This window comes from Chionomys nivalis, chromosome 17, assembly GCF_950005125.1.
Source record: "Chionomys nivalis chromosome 17, mChiNiv1.1, whole genome shotgun sequence".
Taxonomy (NCBI): Eukaryota; Metazoa; Chordata; class Mammalia; order Rodentia; family Cricetidae; genus Chionomys; species Chionomys nivalis.
The window spans coordinates 58,614,810-58,637,865 of NC_080102.1; the positions used below are offsets into that span (position 1 = coordinate 58,614,810).

Below are 23,056 nucleotides of genomic sequence, written 5' to 3' on the forward strand. Positions count from 1 at the left end.
GCGTGTAGGGCAATGGCAGGGGGAGGTGAGGGAGAAAGACCAGTGGGAAGCCTTTCAGAAGGGGCCAGAGTATGACAGGGCAGAGCGTGAGGGGAAGGGTGGGCCTGACAGAGACCCTTTTGACGGTCCTGTCCAGTGTGAGCAGAGCACCAGTGTGGAGTCTGATTCCTGCTTGGTTTTTTTGTTTGTATCAATTTGAACTAGTTATATAATATCCCCTTTTGAGCCTTACTAGTTTTCTTGTCTGTACAATGGTGATAATAGCAATGCGTGCCTTCTGAACATGAAGAAATGAGGTAATTTATGTAAAACCCTTAGCACACAGTAAATCCACCAAACCTGGGGATTCCTAACAGCTGTTATTTGGTCCAGGGAGGGAATGGACGAAGGTAAAGTCAGTCATGATGGTGAGGGTGATTGGACAGCTAGGTCAAGTGAGTCATGAGTTAGTGTGGGTAGTCTCCAGGCTGCACCTGGAGCCTTCCTGTGAGTAGGCCTCTCGCTAGAGAGCTGGGTACCCTATGAGCTTAGACCATAGGTCCTGTTGGCCATGCAGCGTTGCCCTCTAGTGGCTAGTGAGCAGGGTGGCCAGGAAGGCAGTGCCCACTTCGGGAGTCCCTGCTTTAACTTTTTTTAGTTCCCATCAGAATAAAGCAGGTACTGATGAGTTTGTAAATGTGGTCAAAGATTTGCATGCAAGTTTCTTATTCAACAGACCAGAGGGGCAACTAATCATGTGTGTTTTCTGTACCGACTTGCACTTAGCCTGCCAGTGGTTACCTAGCATGGCTCAGGTCTTACTGTTGGCCCTCTGTGGCTACTGGGCTAGAAGAACCTGGAGAGGCACCTTGTTGAGGGCCTTTTTGAGGACGTATGCTGAGTGGCAGACTCAGAGTTTAGCTGATTTGTATTATCAAATTTTCTCTTCATTCTTTGGCCCACAGGGTTACCCCTTTTTGTCCAGCGCACAGTGGCCCGAACCATTGTTTTACAAGAGATTATTGGCAAGGGCCGGTTTGGGGAAGTATGGCGTGGCCGCTGGCGAGGTGGTGACGTGGCTGTGAAAATCTTCTCTTCTCGTGAAGAGCGGTCGTGGTTCCGGGAAGCAGAGATCTACCAGACAGTCATGCTGCGTCATGAAAACATCCTTGGGTTTATTGCTGCTGACAATAAAGGTACAGAGTACCCCAAAGTCAGTGGCATTGTGGGGGACACTAGAGAGACCCGGCTGTCCTGCAACACACAGAGGAAGTCTGGATAAGATCGTGGTTTCAAGCCCTTTTGAAAATGTGGGGCCCTGTATGCAAGAGAAGCTCACGTGGAACCCAGGTCATTAGGAAGTAGGAAGGCTCTTCTCACCTCACACCTGCACCGAGTGCGGGCCTGTGGGGACTCCCATTTGTTTATTTTGAAAATCCCTGTGATAAGGAATTATGGTTTCCCCCTCCCAGGAAAGAGTGGTGACAGAAATGCATGCAGTCACACCCTACAACACAGCCAGCATTGTATATTCTTGTTGTGGTAGCCACCGAAGAACAAAGACCTGCCTGTTCCCTGAGTGTTACCTAGTAGTCGTGAGACTGTACCTAAGGCCCCTGAGCTGCTGCTGCTGATTCCCCGTTTCTTCCCCTCTCCTCCCTCTTCTCCCTCCCCCTCTTCTCCCTCTCCCTCTCTTCCCCCTCTCTTCTCCCTCTCCTCCTCCTGTCCCTCCTCCTCCCCCTTTCCTCTTCTTTGTTAGGGAGGGTGGGAGTTGAGGCAGAGTGTTGCCATATAGTACAGCCTGACCTCAAATGTAGTCTTGTGTCTCAGCCTCTCAAATGCTGAAATTTACAATGTGTGGATCACACCTGGCTGTCCTGCTGCAGTGTTGAGGTTTTTGCTTGTGCCCGTCCCCATTTTGAGGACCTCATTGATGGGTAAACTAACAACTGTTGGTAAGAGGCAAGTACAAGCCAGTCTAGGTGAGTGATAATGAAGGCAGGCCCTATATAAGCTTGACAAACATGGCAAAAAACTGGACAGAAAGGAAAATCCATGTGTACATGTGCAAAGGTAAGATGTGTTTGGGTTCTGCAGATAACATGAGAGAAGCAGTGGAGAGGTAGGCAGAGACCAGGGTATGCTGGGCTTGTGTGTGTGTGCGTGCATGTGTGTTAGCATTAGTGCATGCCTGTGCATGTGCTCATGTGGTTCTTTTGTGTGAAGTCAGTGTCTTTGTCTTTCTGTATTGTTCTCTGTAAATGGCACCTTTTGTCCCAACCACCCAGTCTCAAATAAACACACAAAAACTTACATTAATTCCAAAATGTTTGGCTGATAGCTCAGGCTTATTACTAACTAGCTCTTACAGCTTAGTCTATTTCTATTAATCCTTGTACTGCCCCGAAGCTCATAACCTTCACCTCTATCCCATTGTGTGTATCTGACTCATTCTCCGTCTGGCTGGCAACTCCTATCACTCCACCCTTCTTCATCTTATCATTCTCAGTTTGGCTTTCCCACCTAACTCTATCCTCCCTTGCTATAGACCAATCAGCTTTATTATTAACCAATGAAAGTAGTACACATTCATAGTGTAGAGAAGGATTTTTTTGTTTACAGCAGTTCTCTGCCCAATGTTTTGAGATAGTCTCTCACAAAACCCAAAGCTCACCGATTGGCTGGACTGGCTGCCAGCAAGTCCCTCTGATCTTCCTGTTTCTACCCACCAATCTAATGCTAGTGTTACAGGGACATATGTCGTGCCCAGTTTTTATCTGAGTGGTGGGCATCCAAACTCAGGTTCTCATGCTTGCACACAAACCCATGAAGGAGGCACTGAAAGGGTTGTATTTGATATTGAACACAGAGGTAACCCTTTGAATGCTGTTCATTAATTTAATAACATTGGTCACTGTGGGCCAGGGCCTCTACCAGGCTTCCAAATCATCTTACATAAAAACAAACTACACAGAGATCCCAGGGAAGAGGGGACAGACACCTGACAGGTAATATACCTGAAATACAGAAATTGTGAGGTAACTGGGTATGTTTTAGAAGTCTCTAGCACTCATGACACAGCTCGCTCTGTGGCACAGTAACTTTAGAGGCTAGTGTCCACTGAGCCTCTGGGAAATGCTAAGCTTTGGTTTTGCTCCTAAGACAACCACAGAGCTTCTTCCTCATGGTACTGTGGGGTTGAAGATGACTCCAGCTGCCCCCAAGCTGAAGAGAGTCTCAGTCCTCTGAGGAAGTGGCTACTCTTGCAAACATCTTAGAATCATTGGAAGGGTCAAACCATCTTTTTGTAACAAACCAGTGGGCCCTTAAGAAGCAGTTGCTGGTTAGAGTATGACGCTTGTCGGGGTCAGAGGTACCAAGGTCCTCTATTGATTCTGGCAGCTGATGAGAGCTGGGATCTGGCTGGTGACACCGCATGAGAACCAGAGAGAGGGTGGTTGGGCTCCTTTTTCGTGCCTTTTTACCATGATGTATTCGGTGTGATGCCCTGGAACTAGCACCAGTCCAGAATTTGGGAGCTCTCAGTACAATTTCTAATCTTCCCAGGGACAGCAGCGTAGCCTATTTTGATTCCTGGCCCTTTTCTTCCTTCTCTTCCTCTCCTGTTGTCTTTCCTGCTACCACCTCATGTGAAAGAGAAGATACAGTGCTTGTTACTCACCTTCCGTTGCTTCTCTGAAGGGCAGGGTAGGTTTTCTGGGGATACTCGGGCTAGTCATGCATGGAAAAGTGTTCTTGGTTCTGTAGAAGCGATGCGCGAAGGAGTTCTTCCTGCTCTCATCCTGGCTCCTGGCCCGAGGATGGCCACAGGCTGGAAAGAGACTTTTCAGTGAGACAGGTGCTGAGCTCTGGGTTACCCAGCAGTCAGAGAAGGGAGAGGCCTTTGTGGTGTTTCCTCCTTGGCAGTGGCAAATGCAGCTTTGCGAATCTCATGCCAGGGTTGTAACGAAATGGAACCCATTGCTTTCCCTAAGCACACTTTGTTCTTTCCTGGCTACCCCACATTGCAAATTTGGCAGTAAAATGGAGTATTGTTTAGAATTGTCCTCAGTCCTCTTCAGTGTTCCCCACTGTCTCAGTCACTTGTTGTTGCCGTGTTAAAACACCACAGCCAAAGCAACATAAAGAAGTGTTACTTTGTGCTCACTGTTCCAGGGGTTGAGTCCATGAAGATGAGGCAGAGGCAACAGGCAAGGGGCTGCTGGAACAGCAGCTGAGAGCTCACATCTTTTTTTTTTTTTTTTAAAGATTTATTTATTTATTATGTATACAACATTCTGCCTCGATGTATGCCCGCACGCCAGAGGAGGGCGCCAGATCTCAGCACAGATGGTTGTGAGCCACCATGTGGTCGCTGGGAATTGAACTCAGGACCTCTGGAAGAGCAGTCAGTGCTCTTAACCTCTGAGCCATCTCTCCAGCCTGAGAGCTCACATCTTGATCTACAAGCAGAAGGGTGGCTCGGAAAGCCTGCCCCCACCTGTCCCCAGAAACATACTTCCTCTAGCAAGGCCCCACCTTCTAGGCTTCCCAAACACCCGTCAACTGGGTCAGACAATCAGATGCCTGGGATAGTGGAGCAGGCCTGAAAAAGAAATGCTGTTCCCTGTCCACCCTGGAGGTTGCTATAGGGAAGTGGGGTCCAGCGGAAGCCAGAGGTAGGGTCCTGAACCTGGCCTTGTCTGGCTACGTTGCACACCTTCTTGTTGTCACAGTCTCCTGCTCAGACTTCCTTTGTTTTCTGCAGACAATGGCACCTGGACCCAGCTGTGGCTTGTCTCTGACTATCACGAGCACGGTTCCCTGTTTGATTATCTGAACCGCTACACAGTGACCATTGAGGGGATGATTAAGCTGGCCCTGTCTGCGGCCAGTGGGTTGGCACACCTGCACATGGAGATTGTGGGCACTCAAGGTGAGCATGAACTCAGATAAGGAACAGGAAGCTTGAGACAAAAGACCTATCCATCGTCATCTGGTCCTCTTCACTGAGGTAGCTGGGACCAAACTTTGGAAATGGTAGTTTCATCTGAGTGCCAAACTATCTGAGCAAGAACAAAAGCTAAACATGTTTCTTTATTGGCTCTGTCATCAGCCCTCTCCTGAGGAAGGTCTGAGGTGAGAACTTGGCTGCTGTTAACACGTGGCTCAGTGGTTTGCTACGGAATAGCATTTTGGGGTGCACTCTGAAAGAGTGGAACTAAGAGGAGGTCAGCACGCCACAGGCAAGAGTGAAGGAATCTCACGCTGAGGTTGCACTGCCTTGCACGTCTGATGGTGGCAAGACACGGGGCCCACCTGTCCGCAGGCTTTCCTGGAAGAGGACCAGGCTTCATGCCAGATTGTCTTGTTGGCTCCAGATCCTGGGCTTGTCCCAGCAGCAGGTGTGAGCTTTGGGACTTGATTGGCCCTGGGCAGCAGCTCTTACTATGTGTGGTAGGAAGCCAGAGAGACAATCAGGCCCTAGTGTTGCAGGACTAATGTCAGTCCCAGTCCTCAGAGTCACCAGTTGTGTGTGTTCAGTTGTTCACCTGGGCTCTTCAGGGCTGGTGGGTGGTGGTATTATAATGTTGAACAATAACCATGTCATTCTGAGGTATGTCAAGTACTTCAGGGAATGCTTTGATTCTCTCCACATTCCCAGGAAGTACCATTATTCTAACTGTCCAGAAGAGAAGGCTGAGCTACTCATGGGAAGCAAAACCAGGACTCGGCTCACAGAGTCTGGCTCAGAATCCATGCATTTTCTGTGTGTTTATCTTCCTTAAATGTACCTGGTTTTGTCTCTGCCAGGGAAGCCTGGAATTGCTCATCGAGACCTAAAGTCAAAGAACATCCTGGTGAAGAAGAACGGCATGTGTGCCATTGCAGACCTGGGCCTAGCCGTCCGTCATGACGCAGTTACTGACACCATTGACATTGCTCCAAATCAGAGGGTGGGAACCAAACGGTAGGAAGGCCCTAGGCTTCAGCCCTCACTCATCAGGAGGGAGTGGAGGAGGAAATGAAATGTCCCCTTGTCCCTTCCTCACATTGGAACACTGCACAGTAGTCCTAACAGGCACTGGTACCAGGCAGAACTCTCTGGACCTGTGTGAGCTGTGGCCCTTGTCTTTACAAGGCCGTTGGGAAAGAATTTAGAGCAGGAGGCCTGGTTTGGTGGCATACACCTTTAGTCCCAGCACTTAGCAGGCCGAGCCAGGCAGATCTCCATGAGTTCAAATACACAGTGAGACCCTGGGGTAAGGCTTACTGGAGAAATGACTCCGAGATTAAGAGCATATACTGCTCTCGCACAGGACCCAAATGTGTTCCCAACACCCATAGCGAGTTGGATGGCTCACAGCCACCTATAATTCCAGCTCCAGGAGACCCAAAGTCCTCTTCTGACCTCCTTAGGGGGTGAGCACACACACACACACACACACACAGAGACAGACAGGCAGACAAATAGTGAAGATAACTATTTTAAAATAAAAAAGAAACTAGGTGGTGGTGGCTCACACTTTTAATCCCAGCACTTAGGAGGCAGAGGCAGCCAGCCTGGTCTACAGAGCAAGTTCCAGGACAGCCAGGGCTACACAGAGAAACCCTCTTGTTTGTTTTGTTTTAGTTTTTGAGTTTGTTTTTGTTTTTTGAGACGGTTTCTCTGTGTAACAGCCAGGCTGTCCTGGAACTCCCTCTGTAGAGCAGGCTAGCCTTGAACTGACAGAGATCCACCTGCCTTTGCCTCCCAAGTGTTGGGATCAAAGGTGTGCGCCACTACCACCAGGCAAGAAACCTTGTCTTTTTTTTTTTTAATTATTTATTTATTATGTGTACAATATTCTGTCTGTGTGTCTGCCTGCAGGCCAGAAGAGAGCATACAGATCGCATTTCAGATGGTTGTGAGCCACCATTGGTTGCTGGGAATTGAACTCAGGACCTTTGGAAGAGCAGGCAATGCTCTTAACCACTGAGCCATCTCTCCAGCCCCAAGAAACCTTGTCTTTAAAAAACAAACGGACCAAAAAAATGAAAGATTCTGAAGCAGGGTTTTGGAGGGTAGGAACCAGTCCTGACTGATGGCAGTGTAGAGGGTGGCTTACAGAACCCCTTGAAGGAGGCAGGGAATGTATCATGTTCGAGCTTGCAGGGCAAGGGTGCCAGGCTGGAGCAGAACAAATGAAGACTGGGGACTGGCTACCTGAGGGGTTTGGCCTGCTTTCCGCTGCATTGAGAAGGGAAGGAACTATATAGCTGACATCGTAAGATGGAGGGTGGAAGAGAGGGTTTGTGCTGTATCTAAGCGGATTACTTAGGCTGCTCCTTTTTGTCATTTTGACCTGAGATTGCATCTACTCAGGCTCCAAAGTGTAGCTGGGGCCATCTGCATCATATAATTACACACAGTCACTGTGCAGAGTCACTAAGTGTGATTTTGTTTTCACCCATCTGAAGTCAGGTAAGATAAAGTCAGAATGAAATTTAAGGTCGCTCCATCACTGGTCCCTGTGAAGTGACGGCCCCAGCAGCCACCTGCCATTGTCACGTGTGGTCCTACAGCACAGACAGTGCCAGAAAACCCAAACAGGCTCCAATAAAAAGCATCTATGCTGGAACTTTGAGCTTGAATTTAAAGCAGGTTGTGTAGCAGAAGAGAAGTGCTCACTCTGCTTCCCAGAGAGCTGCACTGGAGTAGTGCTCTCACATCCAGACCTCATGGGATGTGCGTAACTGGTCCTCTTGCCATTCCAGATACATGGCTCCTGAAGTACTTGATGAAACCATCAACATGAAGCACTTTGACTCCTTCAAGTGTGCCGATATCTATGCTCTTGGGCTCGTATACTGGGAGATTGCGCGAAGATGCAATTCTGGAGGTACCTGCATCCTGCTGTCCTTCAGAATTATGAGTTACCTTCTCTACAGCCTGTGTAATGTTTAGTTCCCGAGTTCTGGAGGCAGTTGTGTTGAGACGACAGCTTGGTGTTATGTTTGTTTGCATGGGCTAAGGATGAACTAAGGGCTTTGTTCATGTTAGACAAGACTCTTCATGTTCTAAGCCTTAGGACCAGCTTGTCGAATAGTGTTGTTCTTTGTGATAAACATTTTGATAGCTCATTAGACACGTGACACACACACTCTTTCTCCCTCCCTCCCTCCTCCTCGCCCCTCACTCACTGTCTTTCTTTGTAACTCTAGTGGAGGAGAATCCCTAGGCTGTGTATGGACCAGGGTTATGAGTCGGCAGTTTATTTTGACACCTAGGCCTTCCAGATGCAGTCCTAGCTACGTCTCTGGGGAAGCCTTGTGCTTCCTCCTTGCAGTTAGAGTGGAGCTTTCCAGGATGAAAAGTGCTCGTAGGACCTTCTTAAAGTGCCTTTTCTTCTCTCGTCATTAAAGAAACAACCAAGCCTGACGCCACAGTTACCTGTTTGCTTCAGAGCCTGAAGAAAAGGTAGCATCAGGGTTAGCAGGAACATTTTTTTGTCAACTTCTATGAGTGTCTTATGATGGCCTCCAAATATTCTGTCATGTTCTCAAGTTCAAGAGCCTCTAGAGTGCCCCCCTCCAGCAGGACCCTTTTTCTATTCCTACCCTTTTCTGACCGTGATGTGTGTGGTAGACACAAGTAATGGAGGAGTTACTCAGATAGACATGGGCTTGGGCCTCTTAAATTTTGATCGGTATGACTAAGTAAAGCTGATCAGGAAAATTCTGGAGCTAGAATGTAATATAATATAATCCATATGTACATACATATATACATGCATGCATACATACAAGAATGTAATGTATATACATTTACACATACATATATGTGTATATATGAGTGTGTGTGTATGCATGTGTGTATGTATATGTAGTATAAGCCCCAGCATCCCTCTTTCCACAAAGAAAAGTATCATGGGTCTTTTAAAAAATTGTTGTGTGTCTGTGATATGTATGTGTTCCCATAGGTATGTGCACATGTGTGTACATGTGGAGGCCAGAGGTTCACCTCATGTTTTTGAGACTGGGTGTCTCACTGAAGCTGGAGCTCATGGGTTAGCCTGAATGGCTGAGCTGTTCCAGGGCTCCTCTTGTCTTTATCTCTCCTCCTGCGCTGGGTTCCAGATGTGTGCTGGCTTTTATGTGAGTCGGTTGCTCATGCCTGCACATAGGCGTGTTAACCACTGAGATGTCAGACAACACTTAAACTGTGACGGAGTCCTTGTGCTCTTCCTAGTGGTCCAGAAGCCAGGGCTGACTGTGTAGAAGCCACAGCACTTCCCCACCGCTTGCTACATGTACTCATTGATATCGTCACTGCAAGGCTGTAAAGATAGAAATATCACCCTCATTTTGTAGCTGAAGAAAGTGAGTCAAGAAAGGCTACGCACGCAAGGTAACAGAGCTGAAACTCTAGCAGGCCAAGGCATCAGCTCTAGCTCCCAACTGCCCCTTAGACAAGTATTACCACATCACATTCTCTGTTTAAAAATCTTACCTAAGGGCTGGAGAGATGCTCAGTGGTTAAGAGCACCGACTGCTCTTCCAGATGACCCGGTCCCAGCTTTCATGTGGCAGCTCACAACCATCCATAACTTCAGTTCCAGGGGACCTGACTCCTCCTTTCTACCTCTGCCAATGCCAGGCATACCCACGGTGCACACACATAAATCAGGAAACATTCATACACATAAAATAAATCTTTTTTTCCATTTTTGGTTTTTCAAGATAGAGCTTCTCTGTGTAGCCCTGGCTGTCATGGAACTCGCTCTATAGAACAGACTGGCTGCGAACTCAGAGATCGCCTGCCTCTACTTCCTGAGTGCTGGGATTAAAGACATGCACTGCCACGACCCTGCACTTAACTATGGCTTCTTATGTGTAAATCTAAAGGATAAGAATTTAAAATATGGGGGTTGGAGAGAAGGCTCAGTGGTTAAGAGCACCAGCTGCTCTTCCAGAGGTTCTGAGTTCAATTCCCAGCAACTACATGGTGGCTCACAACCGTCTGTAATGGAATCTGATGCCCTCTTCTGGTGTATATGTATATATAATAATCCAGAAATCTTTAACAGCACATACACACACTAAAAAGAAAAAAGAATTTCAAACACTCCAGTTACTTCACTTTTAAAAGAGCATCATGGGATGCAGATGCAAGAGGACTCCAAGTTGAAGGCCTCTGTGAATTTAGTGAGGCCCTGACAGGAGGTGAAGGGTGCTTCGGTTGTAGTCCAGTGGTAGAGCACTTGCCTATGGCCTGGTGTGGAGGTGAAGATCTATAATCCTGGTGCCCAGGAGGCTGAGGCCTGAGGCCAGTATAAGCCACATATAGCAAAACTTTACCTCAGAAACACAAAGGAGCCGGGCGGTGGTGGCGCACGCCTTTGTTCCAGGACAAGCTCCAAAACCACAGAGAAACCCTGTCCCGAAAAACCAAAATAAATAAATAAATAAAAGAAACACAAAGGAATGCTGGGGTAGGACGGAGTCTAGTGGAGTGCTTGTCCCGCTGTGTGAGGCCTTGGGTTTGACAGCACATAAAACTCAGACTGGACTGCACTTAGCGCAGCGCTAAGTCTCTTGGCTCAGAAGGTCCCCTGCAGTCCATGTCCTGTAGTCTCGCTGACTACCTCGTGTGAGGTCCATGTGGCCTCCTGTTCCTGATATCCTATGAATTGCTAGTTTGGTATAGTCAGTTAGAATAACATCCAGGTTGGGATTTTTTTTTTTGTTTATTTGAAGCAAAAATACATTGTGGGCATTAGTATGGGCTTCTGATACAGAGCACAGAATGTCGACCCTTCCCTTTGTGACGTCGACAGCCAAAGGCTAAAATCCCAGCATGCCAGCTTTCATTCAAGGTCTTCACCTCCTGTGAGTCAGCAGCCAGGGGTTAGGCTGACCCACACCTGTAACCCACCTCAGAGACTGAGACTGAGGACCATGGGTTCAAGGTCAGCCTGAACCCCATCTGAGACACTGTGTCGAACCAAAAAGGGGAAAAATAATAAAGTACAGCCTCAGCCACTTCTTGCTTCCCACAGTGTTTGCTTGCAGCAGGAAGTGCAGGAGGACATGCTGCTTCCAGCACCCAGGGTTTTCAGGAGCCGCTTTGCTCTCAGCACCTGACAGGACGGACCTTCTTTTTCTAGCATTAGTGTGAACTGATGGGCTTAAAAATACCATTCTCTCTTGGCCGGGTGGTGCACGCTTGAGGCAGGAGGATCTTCGAGTTCAAGGCCAGCTGGTCTACTTAGTGAGTTCCAGGGCAGCCAGGACTATGTAGAGGGACCCTGTCTCAAAAGAATGGAGCAGGACTTGAGAGCGTGTTTGCGGGTTCTAGCAGGGGAGCGTAGCTGCATGTGTGCCCTTGACCAAAGACCGCTCTTCTTCCATTTGGGGATGACATGCAGCTTTAGGAGGCCCGGGGCGCACATGGAATGGGGAGGGAGGAAGGCGATACCCACCTAGCCAGCCAGATCAGCTGAATTCACCCTGGCATTGATGGGGCGACAGATGTCCCAGCCAGACCGCTCTTACTGCTCCTGTCAGACTTCTAGCTTCTAGTCTCTTTAGATGTTATCAACTCGGCCCATTGGGAAATGCTCACGTGACCCTAGTAGTTCAGCATTTTCTATGCTTTTTTTTTTTTTTAAATGAATGAAAGATTTTTTTGGCTATGCTTGTCAGCTTCTGTTTTTGCTGTTGTTTCTGTCTGAGGTGGGTTAGAAGACTAGTTTGAACTCACAGTACTGCCCCAGCCTCCCATATGCGGGCACTAGGAGCCCAGACTGTGTGGCTATGCTCCTGTGTGTGCCTTGCTGCCGTGCCTGGAATTGGCAGCCTTCTCCAGAGGAACTGGGCTCATTTTTGTGGGAAATCATTGCACAGCTCGAAGCACAGCTGTCGTTGGGTTTGAGGTGACTTGCCCTTCCTTCCGTTGGTGACCGCGTTATTTTCTTCTAGGAGTCCATGAAGAATATCAGCTGCCGTATTATGACCTAGTGCCCTCCGACCCTTCCATTGAGGAAATGCGAAAGGTCGTCTGTGACCAGAAGTTACGACCCAACATCCCAAACTGGTGGCAGAGTTACGAGGTAGGGAGCTTGCTTGACACTTTGTAGTCAAACTAGAAAAGTGACCCAGGAGCCACAGGCCATGGAGATTCAGCCATGGCTTTCAGACTGGGTACCTCAGACAGAGGCAGGCCTGAGACAGTGGTCTTGGTAGAAATTCTGCAGATAAAAGAGGTTGAGAGGGAAGAATGTGGTGAAGTGGTGGAGAGAAAATTTGAATTCTAGTCATAAGGCACTTAAAATGGGGAAGTAGTTGAAATGCGAGGAGTTTTATGATAGATCCTTAATATCCTGGAGACTTCAGGGACATGTGGTCTGCCCAGCACAGGGCACAGGCCCGTTACTCACAGCATTGCTTTTCTTTCTTACTTATGCAACGTCATTGTAACAAACTTAGACTTTGAGGTTCTCTGTGCTGACTTCACCTCCGTAGTGGGTTGTAGCACTGCAGTCAAACCAGTTAGCACACCTTTCCTCGCCCACTGGCCTTTACAGCTGTGCTCATAAGAACCGTTGGGGTCTACTCTGGGCAGATTTCAGGTGGAGGCACAGCTCTGTTTCTGGAAACCATGCTGGGTAAAGGCTTTCTCTTCAGGTATGAGTAGGGAGTTCGCCTCTACCTTTACAGAGTCTGGCCGCTAGGGGGCATCTCTGCACCTCAGAACACAATTATGGTCTCACATTTTAGCCAATGCCTTTGATTGCCTAAGGGAACAGCATTTCCCAAAATACACCTTGGGTACCTTGAAGTGGATTTAGCTGAGTGTGAGGCTGAAAGAACCCACCTTGTGGTGCTGCCTTTCCTTCCCTTATACACCTGCCCCTTAGGGTAGGAAGAGGCGAGGAAGACGTTGTGGGTGGTTCTGACCTGATTGACAGGCAGGTGGCAACGAGCCAGCGCCAATGGCCAAGGCTTCTGTGGTCACTTAGGTTTCTCTGTGCAGGCGCTGCGGGTGATGGGGAAGATGATGCGTGAGTGCTGGTACGCCAATGGTGCTGCCCGCCTGACAGCGCTGCGCATCAAGAAGACTCTGTCCCAGCTGAGCGTGCAGGAAGATGTGAAGATCTAAGCTGCTCTGCTGCCTACACAAAGAACCTGGGCAGTGAGGACGACTGCAGCCACCGTTCTGAGCGTACCGGAGGCCTACCTCTTGTTTCTGCCCAGCCCTCTGGCCAGAGTCCTGGCCTGCAAGAGGGACAGAGCCCGGGAGACGCGCACACTCCCATTTTGGGTTTGAGACACAGACTTTTTATATTTACCTCCTGATGGCATGGAGTCTCGGGGAGCAAATTATGTAGAGAACTCGATGCCGCAAGTTGAACTGCAGTGGGAAGTACACAGAACCCAGTGCATTTGGTGCGTAGCCAGGAATGGTGGCGGGGTGCTGGGCTCTCCCTGGAGCAGCCCCTATACCTTGTGGTCTGTTGGACTGGAGGTTTTCCTCCAGGGACCAGTCAACCTGGCAGCACGGTATTGAGAAGAACCAGAAGTGTAGCCCCTCTGACAGGCAGTCCTGAGCCACACCATCCCTTTCTCCTCACGGACATCTAGAGGGACTGCCACTAGAGAGGCTACCTGCTGCCTGTCCGTCCAGCCAAGTGTGCATGTGCCGAGGTGTGTCCCACATTGTGCCTGGTCTGTGCCACGCCCTTACACGTGTGTGTATGTGTGTCTGTAGGTGCACACTTACCTGCTTGAGTTTTCTGTGCATGTGCAGGCCAAGGTGTGCTGGTGCCTCTGTCACAGTGAGCAGCGTCTGGTTAACTTGGTGCCCTCCTGAAGGTCTCTCCTGTTTCCAGCCTCTGTCAGGGTGGTCCTCTTCTCAGCAGGCTGCTTGCCACCCTGTGTCACAGACCTTCCTCTCCCATTTCAGACCAGAACCAAAGCTGGCCCACTTGTCCATGGTAGGAGAGGCTTTTGGGTCAAAATGAGGGGAGGGGAGCAGGATGAGCAGAGACAGAATGTTGTGCAAGTCTTGGGTGTGGTGTTTCATCATCAGCTGTGGGAAACGAGCCAGTCAAGGGCATCTTCCTCAGCAGCAGTGAGGAAGGGAGGGCCAGGAGATCTGAAGCCAGATCTCGGACCTCGGATTGGAATGTGACATCTGTTTGTCCCACCCCAGAATCTGCAGGCTGCAGTGTATATTTTCGGTGGTGGTGGTGGTGGTGGTGGTGGTGGTGGTGGTGGTGGTGGTGGTGGTGGTGGTGGTGGTTTGGGGTGGGAAGGGATGGGCTGCAGGGAGTGGGGAGGGAGTCGGGTAGGAGGGAGGCATCTGCATGAGCCTTCTTGTACTGGATTCTCTGATGAAGCTAGAGGGAAGATGAGAGATTCACATCCACTTCAGGGCCCCTGCTGAAAGTGAGCAGTCTGAGCTGAATATGGTGTTTAACCTAAGTGTAGTATTTAATGGATTCTGGAAGCTTGGCTGTGGGTGGTGATTTGGTCAGCATATCTTAGGTATATATAACTTTGAAGCCATAACTTTTAACTGGAGTGGTTTATTTTTAATTCATTTTATTTTATTTTATTTTATTTTATTTTATTGGGAAGATCAGGATTTTAACTTTAATACTGTTGAGTTTTTATAAAAGGAAAACCATCTCTATGTGACAATTACCTCTTAGTCTGTTTGTTTTTAAAGAAATCCCTAAAACAAACAAAACACCACAGAAATTCTCTAGAATCAGATGCACATAGTTCAGTCACTGGAACGTTTGTCTTTGCACCTGAGCCTGCTCCCACTCAGCAGTGAGAGTTTTTCCTCCCTGGGGATTGGTGTCTTGTATTGCATGCACACCCCATCCCTCGAGCACCCCAGCCTTTTGTGCATTGTCCACCCGGTTGTGCCCTTCCCAGACATTTGCTCAGCAAGTTTGGGGTGAGTGCCTGTGAGGACAGGCTAGCTGCTGCGTGCTGCACCAGGAGCATTGAAGGAGGAGCTGAATCGTAAGTGGATGAGCCCTGTTTTTGAGACCGGAAGGGCCCATGGCCGCCGGTTCTGAGAGCCTTTGTGAGCCTAGGGTTACGGTTCTTAAGACCACTGAGCAGTGAGCCCTGGAGTTTAGAGACCCAGGTGAAACCCCAAAGCACTGCCTTGGTTGTGCGCCCCTTTCTGCCCCAGGGGAGGCATGAATATTCACAGGGAAACTGCCTCCAGCCCAGCTCCTCCTGCCTTGGGCTCCCCGTTTTCTTAACCTATTTATTTCCTGGTGTATAACTTCTTTCCTTGCATTAAAGGGATCTTCCTTTAATTCTTTGGGCCAATTTACTGGCCATTGAACTATTTCTCTTGAGTCCCAATTATGTCATGGGGGAACCTCTTAGCCCACCCCTGCTGACGTCCCGCCCCCACCTGCAGCTGCACCTTGTGATTACAGGTGACGATGGAACTGTAGAGTCCTCTGCTGTCTGCCAGCATACGCCCACAGTGACTCCTGCACCACTATCCCGCACTGGGGCCCTTGTGCCCCTGCGTGTAGTCCAGCTCATCCGCCTCTCAGGAAGACTTGAGCAGGTTTGGGGAAATGCCGCCCCATCCCACTACTCTTTACATTAAGCTGAGAGTTGGGAGAAGCTGAAGCTGTGTTTTGGCTCCCTAAGGCTACCCTGATCCACAGGGCTACCTGCACCTCTGGGTTCTGGATTCACAGACCAAGTCCAAGCCCGTTCTTAGGTCGCCGTCAAGGCTCCTGAATGGCTTTCTCGGTACTTCTGTTTGTTTTTGTACAATTTGTTAGAAAGGACTGTAAAATAGCCACTTAGACACTTTACCTCTTCAGTATGCAAATGTAAATAGATTGTAATATAGGAAATTTTTGTTTTAATATAAAAACGAGCCTGTCCGGTTTCTGCTGTACATTATTAAAGTTTTATTCACAGAGCTGCTGTGGTGCTATCTGCCTTCCATATGTAATGACTTCCCAGGGCTTGGCCAGGGTGGGGATGGCGGGGCCCATGTGTGCTGCTGACCTGCACATCAGGTCTTCTGGAACTTGCCGTGTGACTGAAGCAGCCGGAGGCAGCAGAGACTGCATTGTGCTGTGTTTTTAGCATTTTGATCTGTTTACCAAAAAGGACATTGGTCCTAATTGGTGTCAGTCCACTGCCCCCAAGGCAGGTAAAGAGCTCCCCCAGTGTTACTTCTGCTTGCCAAAGCATGGCTGATGCTCATCACTCTAGTTGGTGCTAGGACCTGGGAAGGTGGAGCCTAAAAATGAAGCCGACTAAAGTCTCATGCGATAGTCAGCTTTACTCAGAGCATCCAAGGGCAAAGTTCCCGCGAGCTGACGCTGTGCACAACCACAGGGACTAGCCGCGTGCGGCACAAACGTGTTTTCCCACAGAGGCGTGCATACAGGTAGCAATAGGCAGTCCTGGTGAGTGATCTGAATTAAGGTCACCTGGAAGGGGCACGTAAACACATTCCAAGAACAAGTCCGAGTTTCTGAAGAGACGGGTCACAAGGCTCCTGTTCTCTTTGTGTGTTCTCACACGACTCCTCTTGGACCTTGTTCTGGCAGGCTGGGGTAAATGTTCCAAAATAACGAGCTAGGAGCAGTCTCGGGTTCAGATGGGGTCCCTAGGATTCCTTTCACCAGGCACCCAGTTCTGCTGCAGTGTCCCCGAAGATGACTGAAGCTTCATGTTCTAACACCCGGTGCCACAACTTCTGCCCGTAGACTCTGCTGCGCACTAGAAAGGACAGGCAGCTCCTGGGTGTCTTCTGCAGGTTTCCAGTGCTCTTGCTCTCTCTTCTAAACGAAGGCCCATAAGACACGTTTGAAGGTGGCTGTTGTATTATTCAGTTAACATTAGCAAAGGTCTATTGAAAACTTACTGTGAGCAGGGAAAGGACTCAGTTGGTAAAAGCATTTGCATGGTGAAGTGGGAGACTGGGACAGGAGAATCGTCCTCTAACCCACCTCCAGGCCGTGGCATGTGCATGCACAGCACCCTGCCCCAACACACACACAGCGCGACTGTCAGAATGGTAAGACCTGTGACGCTGCGGACATCGAATTATCTGAAGAGTGAGTCACTTGGTATTTTGTTCCACAGCCATTTTTGACCCCTGGATTTGTATTTGGATTTTTACGGTCTTGGGAATATGCTTGCTAAACACAAAGCAAAATTGGGAGTAATTACGGTGCCAGCCACTGCCGAGGGGAACATAAACAGGATGTAACAAGAGTGAGTGACAGGTTTTGGATGAAGCCAGTCATGGTAGAACTAGGGTTCTGCAGAAAGCAACCACTGTGGTAACGGAGTTTTTAGAGGGGTGTATGAGAGACAGGTTTTAAGGCACTTAGTTGTGAGGGGAGGCAAATCAAAAATTTGAAAAATGAAAAAATAAAAACTAAAAAAAAAAAAAAGATTCGAAAAATGACCAACAGGCCGGAGCCCCGCAGGGAGAATTGGTCCTGCAGTCTTGAATCTGAAGGCAGAGTTCTTCCTTAGATGCCTCAGTGCAAGGCTTTCAACTGTAGAAAACCCATCGACATCTGCAGAAACGCTGTTGTTGGATAAGTGTCCCCTAAAGGTTTATCTCAAAAGCATGCTCTCCACTCCCAGCGCCACTGGGATGTGGCGACTCTATGCCCTTGGGAATATGCCCTTGTATTAGTCATGTTTTCACGGTTACAAAGTTCCGACAGAAGCAACTTTAAGGAAAGGTTGTCTGGGCACTGCTTGAGAGCATAGTCTGCCCGATGGCAGGAGCTGGAAGATGCAGGAGCCACAGCGGCTCATTCTCAGCTTCGCTCCTCTTTTTATGCAGCATGGGACAGTGCCACCCTCATTTGAGAGACCAAAGGTGGGGGTGCGGGCTCTGGAGGTTTTGGGGACAGATGAGCTTTTAGCTATTTCCTGAGTATCCTTAGGATTTAAAATATAGGCAGGACACAGAAACGTGTAAGCCAGGCCCTTGGCTTCAAGGATTGCTCACCCTGGAGAGGTCACATTTGTACAAATATAAGGCAGAGCAATACTGGGCATCCCAGAACCACAGGTGAGGCGTCTAGGGAAAGGAGGACAGGACTCTCCAGGGCCTTCCTTGCTGCAGAACAGATGGCCACTGGGGGAGGCAAGACCATGGCAAGAACAGATTGGACGCTGAAGAACACAGGAAGGAGGAGGTTGGGGTAAAAGGGCCATCTATTTTGAAATAGTCACTGGCATGCTGACTGAGCGGGGAAGGGGCTCCAGTCAAAGATGTTACCATCCAAGATCCACAAGTGCATAAGACAAGGTAATGGGGGGGGGGATGACCAAAATATATGCATGTATAAAATTGTCAAAGCATAAAAAGTTAAAAACCAAGCAGAAATACTACTGCGTCTAGGTAGTATAATTCTAGCACTGAGGCAATTTTAAGGCTAGCCTGAGCTACATAACACCTGTCTCTAAATCAAGGGGGCCCTGAAGGGTGAAGAACTGAAGGCATTCGGCCTTCAATCCCAGCACTTGAGAGGCAGAGGCAAGGGAGGGTCTGTGCCAGGCTGGTTCACATAGTGAGTCCGAGCCAGCTAGGGATACAGTGAGACTCTCGCTCACATGATCGGAGCCTGATCCCCAAAACCCACGTAATAGGAGAGAACCAGCTTCCACAGGTTGTTCTCCGACCTCCACACTCACACTGCGACACTGGACACACTCACACAGATATACAATAAATAAACACACGGCTGGAGACGTGGAGTGATAGTTAAAGGCATTGTTGCTCTTGGAAAGAACTGGGGTTCCATCTCAGTGCCCACATGGCAGCTGACAGTTCTAGGAGACTCCAGCAGCCTCTCCTGGCCTCTGTGGGCTACAGGCATGCACTTGCATCCATGTAGGCAAAACACTCATTTTATAAAATAAAGATAAATCTTGACAACAACACAAATCCAGACATGATCATTTTGGCCACATCAAGGCAGCCAGGAATATAAGAAGGGGGCTGCCTGCCGGCGGTGGTGGCGCACGCCTTTAATCCCAGCACTCGGGAGGCAGAGGCAGGCGGATCTCTGTGAGTTTGAGGCCAGCCTGGTCTACAAAGGGAGTTCCAGGACAGGCTCCAAAGCTACAGAGAAACCCTGTCTCGGGGAAGAAAAAAAAAAAAAAAAAAAAGAAGGGGGTTGCCTGAAGCTGTTACTGTGTTGAGAAGGGGCAGGCGGCAGAAGAGGCAATGCTCTTACCTCTGAGACAACTCCCTCTGTGCTAATCAGTACATTTCCCTGTTGTGTTGGTCTCCACGTTTTTTAATTGATTTATTTTTATTTTATGTGCATATTTGTGTGAGGGTGTCAGATCTTGGAGTTATAGACAGTTGTGAACTGCCATGTGGGTGCTGGGATTTGAACCCGGGTCCTCTGGACCATCTCTTTAGCCCCCAAACATCTCTTATTAGCTAGCGTGCCTACTGTACCATAAGTTAAAACCTACTGGAGTTGGTGGTGCTTAGCTATCATTCACACTGATTCCCAACGATGTATAAAACTGGTGTGTGGTGATGCGTACGTCTCAGCAGAGAGGCAAAATAGAAGTTCACGGTTATCCTTGGCTGTATACTGATTTCAAGGTCCTGTGATGGAGACCCTTCTGAAAATCAAAATCACCAAAACAAAAGCAAAGCCTTACTTTCCACTCTTCATGTAGGGATAATGCCATTGAAGGGTATCTTTTTTTTTTTAAGTTTTATTTATTTATTATGTATACAATATTCTGTCTGCATGTGTGCCTGCAGGCCAGAAGAGGGCACCAGATCTCATTACAGATGGTTGTGAGCCACCATGTGGTTGCTGGGAATTGAACTCGGGACCTTTGGAAGAGCAGGCAATGCTCTTAACCTCTGAACCATCTCTCCAGCCCCCATTGAAGGGTATCTTAATTTGTTCCTGCTGCCAATCGGTCTGGACCGGATAGGGCAAGCCTTTAATCTCAGCATTTTTTTGAGGCAGAGACAGGCAGATCTCTGAGTTCAAGGCCAGCCTGGTTTACAGAGTGAGTTTCATGTAAGCCAGGGCTATGTTGTATGATGTTTTACTTTTTTGGCTTTTTTGAGGGTCCCACCACCCAGCTCCCAAATAAATCACACATAGAGGCTTATATGAATGCCTGGCCTTAGCTTGTTTCTTGCCAGCTTTTCTTAAATTATCCTGACTACCCTTGGCCTCTGGGCTCTTATCTTTCTTAATTCTATATATATATTTTTTACTTCTTTCGCTGCGGCTTGCTGTGTGGCTGGCCCCTGATGTCCTCCTCTCCTTGTTCTCTTGCTCCTTGGTTCTCCTTCTATTTATCCTCTCTGCCTGCCAGCCCCGCCTATCCTTGCTCCTGCCTCGCTATTGGGCATTCAGCACTTTATTGGGACCAACAGGTGTTTTAGACAGGCAAAGAATCACAGTTCCACAGTTAATCAAATGCAGCATAAACAAAAGCAACACGCTTGAAAATAATATTTCCCAACAGGGCTACATTGTGAGACACTTGGAGGCATTTTCTCTTTTGAGTCTCCCTCCTTTCAGATAAACTCCAGCCTGTGTCAAATTGACACAAAACCAGCCAGCACCAGTCCCATGTCAGGACAGAGCACTGCTGACTGAACCACCTTCTAAAGACTCTCCCGTCACTCCGAGGGCTGAGCCTGTGGGACACCATGCAAACACAGCCGGGGTTGTGAGCAAGCACAGGAGTGGCGTGGCCCTGCTTGTCTGTAGGGAAAGTCTGTACTGACGTTTGGAGGAACCTGCAGTGGTGGTGGTGGGGAGCACACGGCAGGACTAGGAGGAGAGACAGAGCCATGGGCAGGGGACACATGGTTTGTGATCAGACACAAACCATTGCGGAGAGGAGAAATTGGCTTCTGTCTGGAGCCAGTGGCAGAGCCTTGGTCTAAAGGCCTAGCATGTGTTTGGGTGTTGGCAGCCTGATGCACAGCGCTGTCCCGGAGAGGAAGCCAGGGATGATGCTAGTGAACAGGTGTGCACTTGCCAACAGAGAAGAGCTCTGTGAGGTCCGGGCCCGAAGAGCCGTCACTCTTTGCCTCTCCCACGAGTGCCTGTGCGGAAGGGAGGGTAAGATAATATATACTCCACATCTTAGGAGTGAGACGTTGCTGCCCTGAGGAGAACCAGACTGAGTGTCCCTTCTGTGGCTCCAGCCTGACCGATCAAGGCCCATGGCCTCTGGATGCGACTAGACCATGAGACACCCATATTCAACACAAACTGTCCTGTCTGGCTCCTACCTGAAGATCTCCTCAGAGTCTCGTCACTGAGCTGTACTGGATCAGGCCTGCTACTAGAACCCTCCCTTCGCCGGGCTCCCGCACCAGCACCAACACCAGCCCATGAACATTGTTAGGCAATAGAAGTCATTAAGAAAACAAGCAAGCATTCCCTGCCCAGCCAGCTGCCCGCCGGCTGTTCTACACCTCCTGCAAGCAGTGATGTCATACAAAACTGAAGCCCAAACCCTCATTCCTGGTGGAGCAGAGAGCCAGCTGAGCCCCAGGCCCTACCCTGCTGCCACCCACCCATACCCCCACCCCCAGGGCAGAAGCAGAGGCGGCATCCACAGAGCTGTCCATCCTTGCCAGTTCTGGGTCCTGAAGTAACTGCTCCACTGAGACTCTAGAAGGCCCAAACTTCCACACTCTAGTGTTCCAACTTCCTGAGGGCACCCCAGAGTTTAAGCAGGTCTGTGAGGTCATTTCCTCACAGGGGATTGTGGATTGCTGGGAGACTTGGCAAAGGGTTGTCCTAAGGAAGTGGGAAGGGGCTTTATTCATTAGATGGTCCCTACTGATCCCACACAGTCCAGGTCCCTTCTTAGACTAACCCCATCTCAACCAGGGCAGCTGAAGCCAAAGAACTGGGAAACCTGAACTCCCTGGGAACAGGACACCTGCCCCTGCATTAGTTGCAGACGGAGTATAGATTTCTCAGGAGCAGATCCACAGGGGATTTGCTGGGAGGCATGGGAGGTAGGGGGGTTGGCAAGGGACATCTGGAGTGGCAGGAGGCCTGCTGATGGCTGCAGCAGACTGGAGGACGAGAACAGATGCTAGACAAGGGGCGTGGCTTAGGAGATAGGGGAGAGCAGAAGGCTGAGCTCTGGAGCTGTGCTGTGAAGAGAGGTTACTGTTCTCAGAAAACCCAGCAACTGCCTCCAATCTCCAGTGCATTTCCCCTGCATCACCTCCTGTAACACCTGCGTCTGTGTTACCCTCTGGGTACAGCGCCGCTGTACCATAAGTGAGCCGGGCAGGACCTGGAGATTGAAAGAACACACAAGAAACCTGGGTCATGGGGCTGGAGAGATGGCTCAGAGGTTAAGAGCATTGCCTGCTCTTCCAAAGGTCCTGAGTTCAATTCCCAGCAACCACATGGTGGCACACAACCATCTGTAATGGGGTCCATAATAAATAAAATAAATAAATATTTAAAAAAAAAAAAAAAAGAAACCTGGGTCATTCGAAAGGAGGAGATCAGCCGAATGCTGTTTATTCAAACTTAGGGAAAACCTTAAATACCTAGGGGCTGCACAATGGAATACCCCCCCAGGTAGGTGGGAAATTACCACGCCCAAGGTGGAGTCAACAATGCCCTATTGCTAACCACCAGACAGGGCAGAGGGAGCACAGGAACAAACAGGAAATGCTGGCTGGCCAGAGACTGTCCTCAAAATGAACCCCGGGAGCAGGGGTAGACCCATGGACCCTACAACCTCCCTCCTTATAAGTCCCTCACTGTGAACTCAGTGACCAGCCCAGTTCCTCCTGACAGGGACAAAGGCTGTGTGTCCAGGTGAGGCAGGCTAGAGTCTGGAGAGTTTCCACCACAACGCTCATGACCAGCAGAGGGCATCACCATCCCACAGGGAGGCACCCAGGACTACCCTTCCCCTGCTGGAGAAACCAAGGAGATAGCAGAGAAGCAGGGGGTGATCAGGCTCTCCCTGAGCAGTCAGGAGTCCTGGCTTCCCAAGCCCATCCTCTCTCAGGCTGCTGTTACAGGCA

The 23,056-nt window shown here is 49.2% G+C and overlaps 1 protein-coding gene across 1 annotated transcript in view; it reads left to right on the top strand.

Annotated features, from left to right (window-relative positions):
- The window catches only part of Acvr1b (activin A receptor type 1B), a 38,699-nt gene extending 24,498 nt beyond the window's left edge, over positions 1–14,201 (top strand). Inside the window, exons 4-9 of the mRNA XM_057791980.1 lie at positions 945–1,175; positions 4,748–4,915; positions 5,794–5,950; positions 7,738–7,862; positions 11,944–12,074; positions 12,998–14,201. Of these exons, the coding sequence (XP_057647963.1) occupies positions 945–1,175; positions 4,748–4,915; positions 5,794–5,950; positions 7,738–7,862; positions 11,944–12,074; positions 12,998–13,123 (938 nt within the window). The 3' untranslated portion in view covers positions 13,124–14,201. The remainder of the gene's footprint in view (positions 1–944; positions 1,176–4,747; positions 4,916–5,793; positions 5,951–7,737; positions 7,863–11,943; positions 12,075–12,997) is intronic.
- The last annotated feature ends 8,855 nt before the right edge of the window (positions 14,202–23,056 follow it).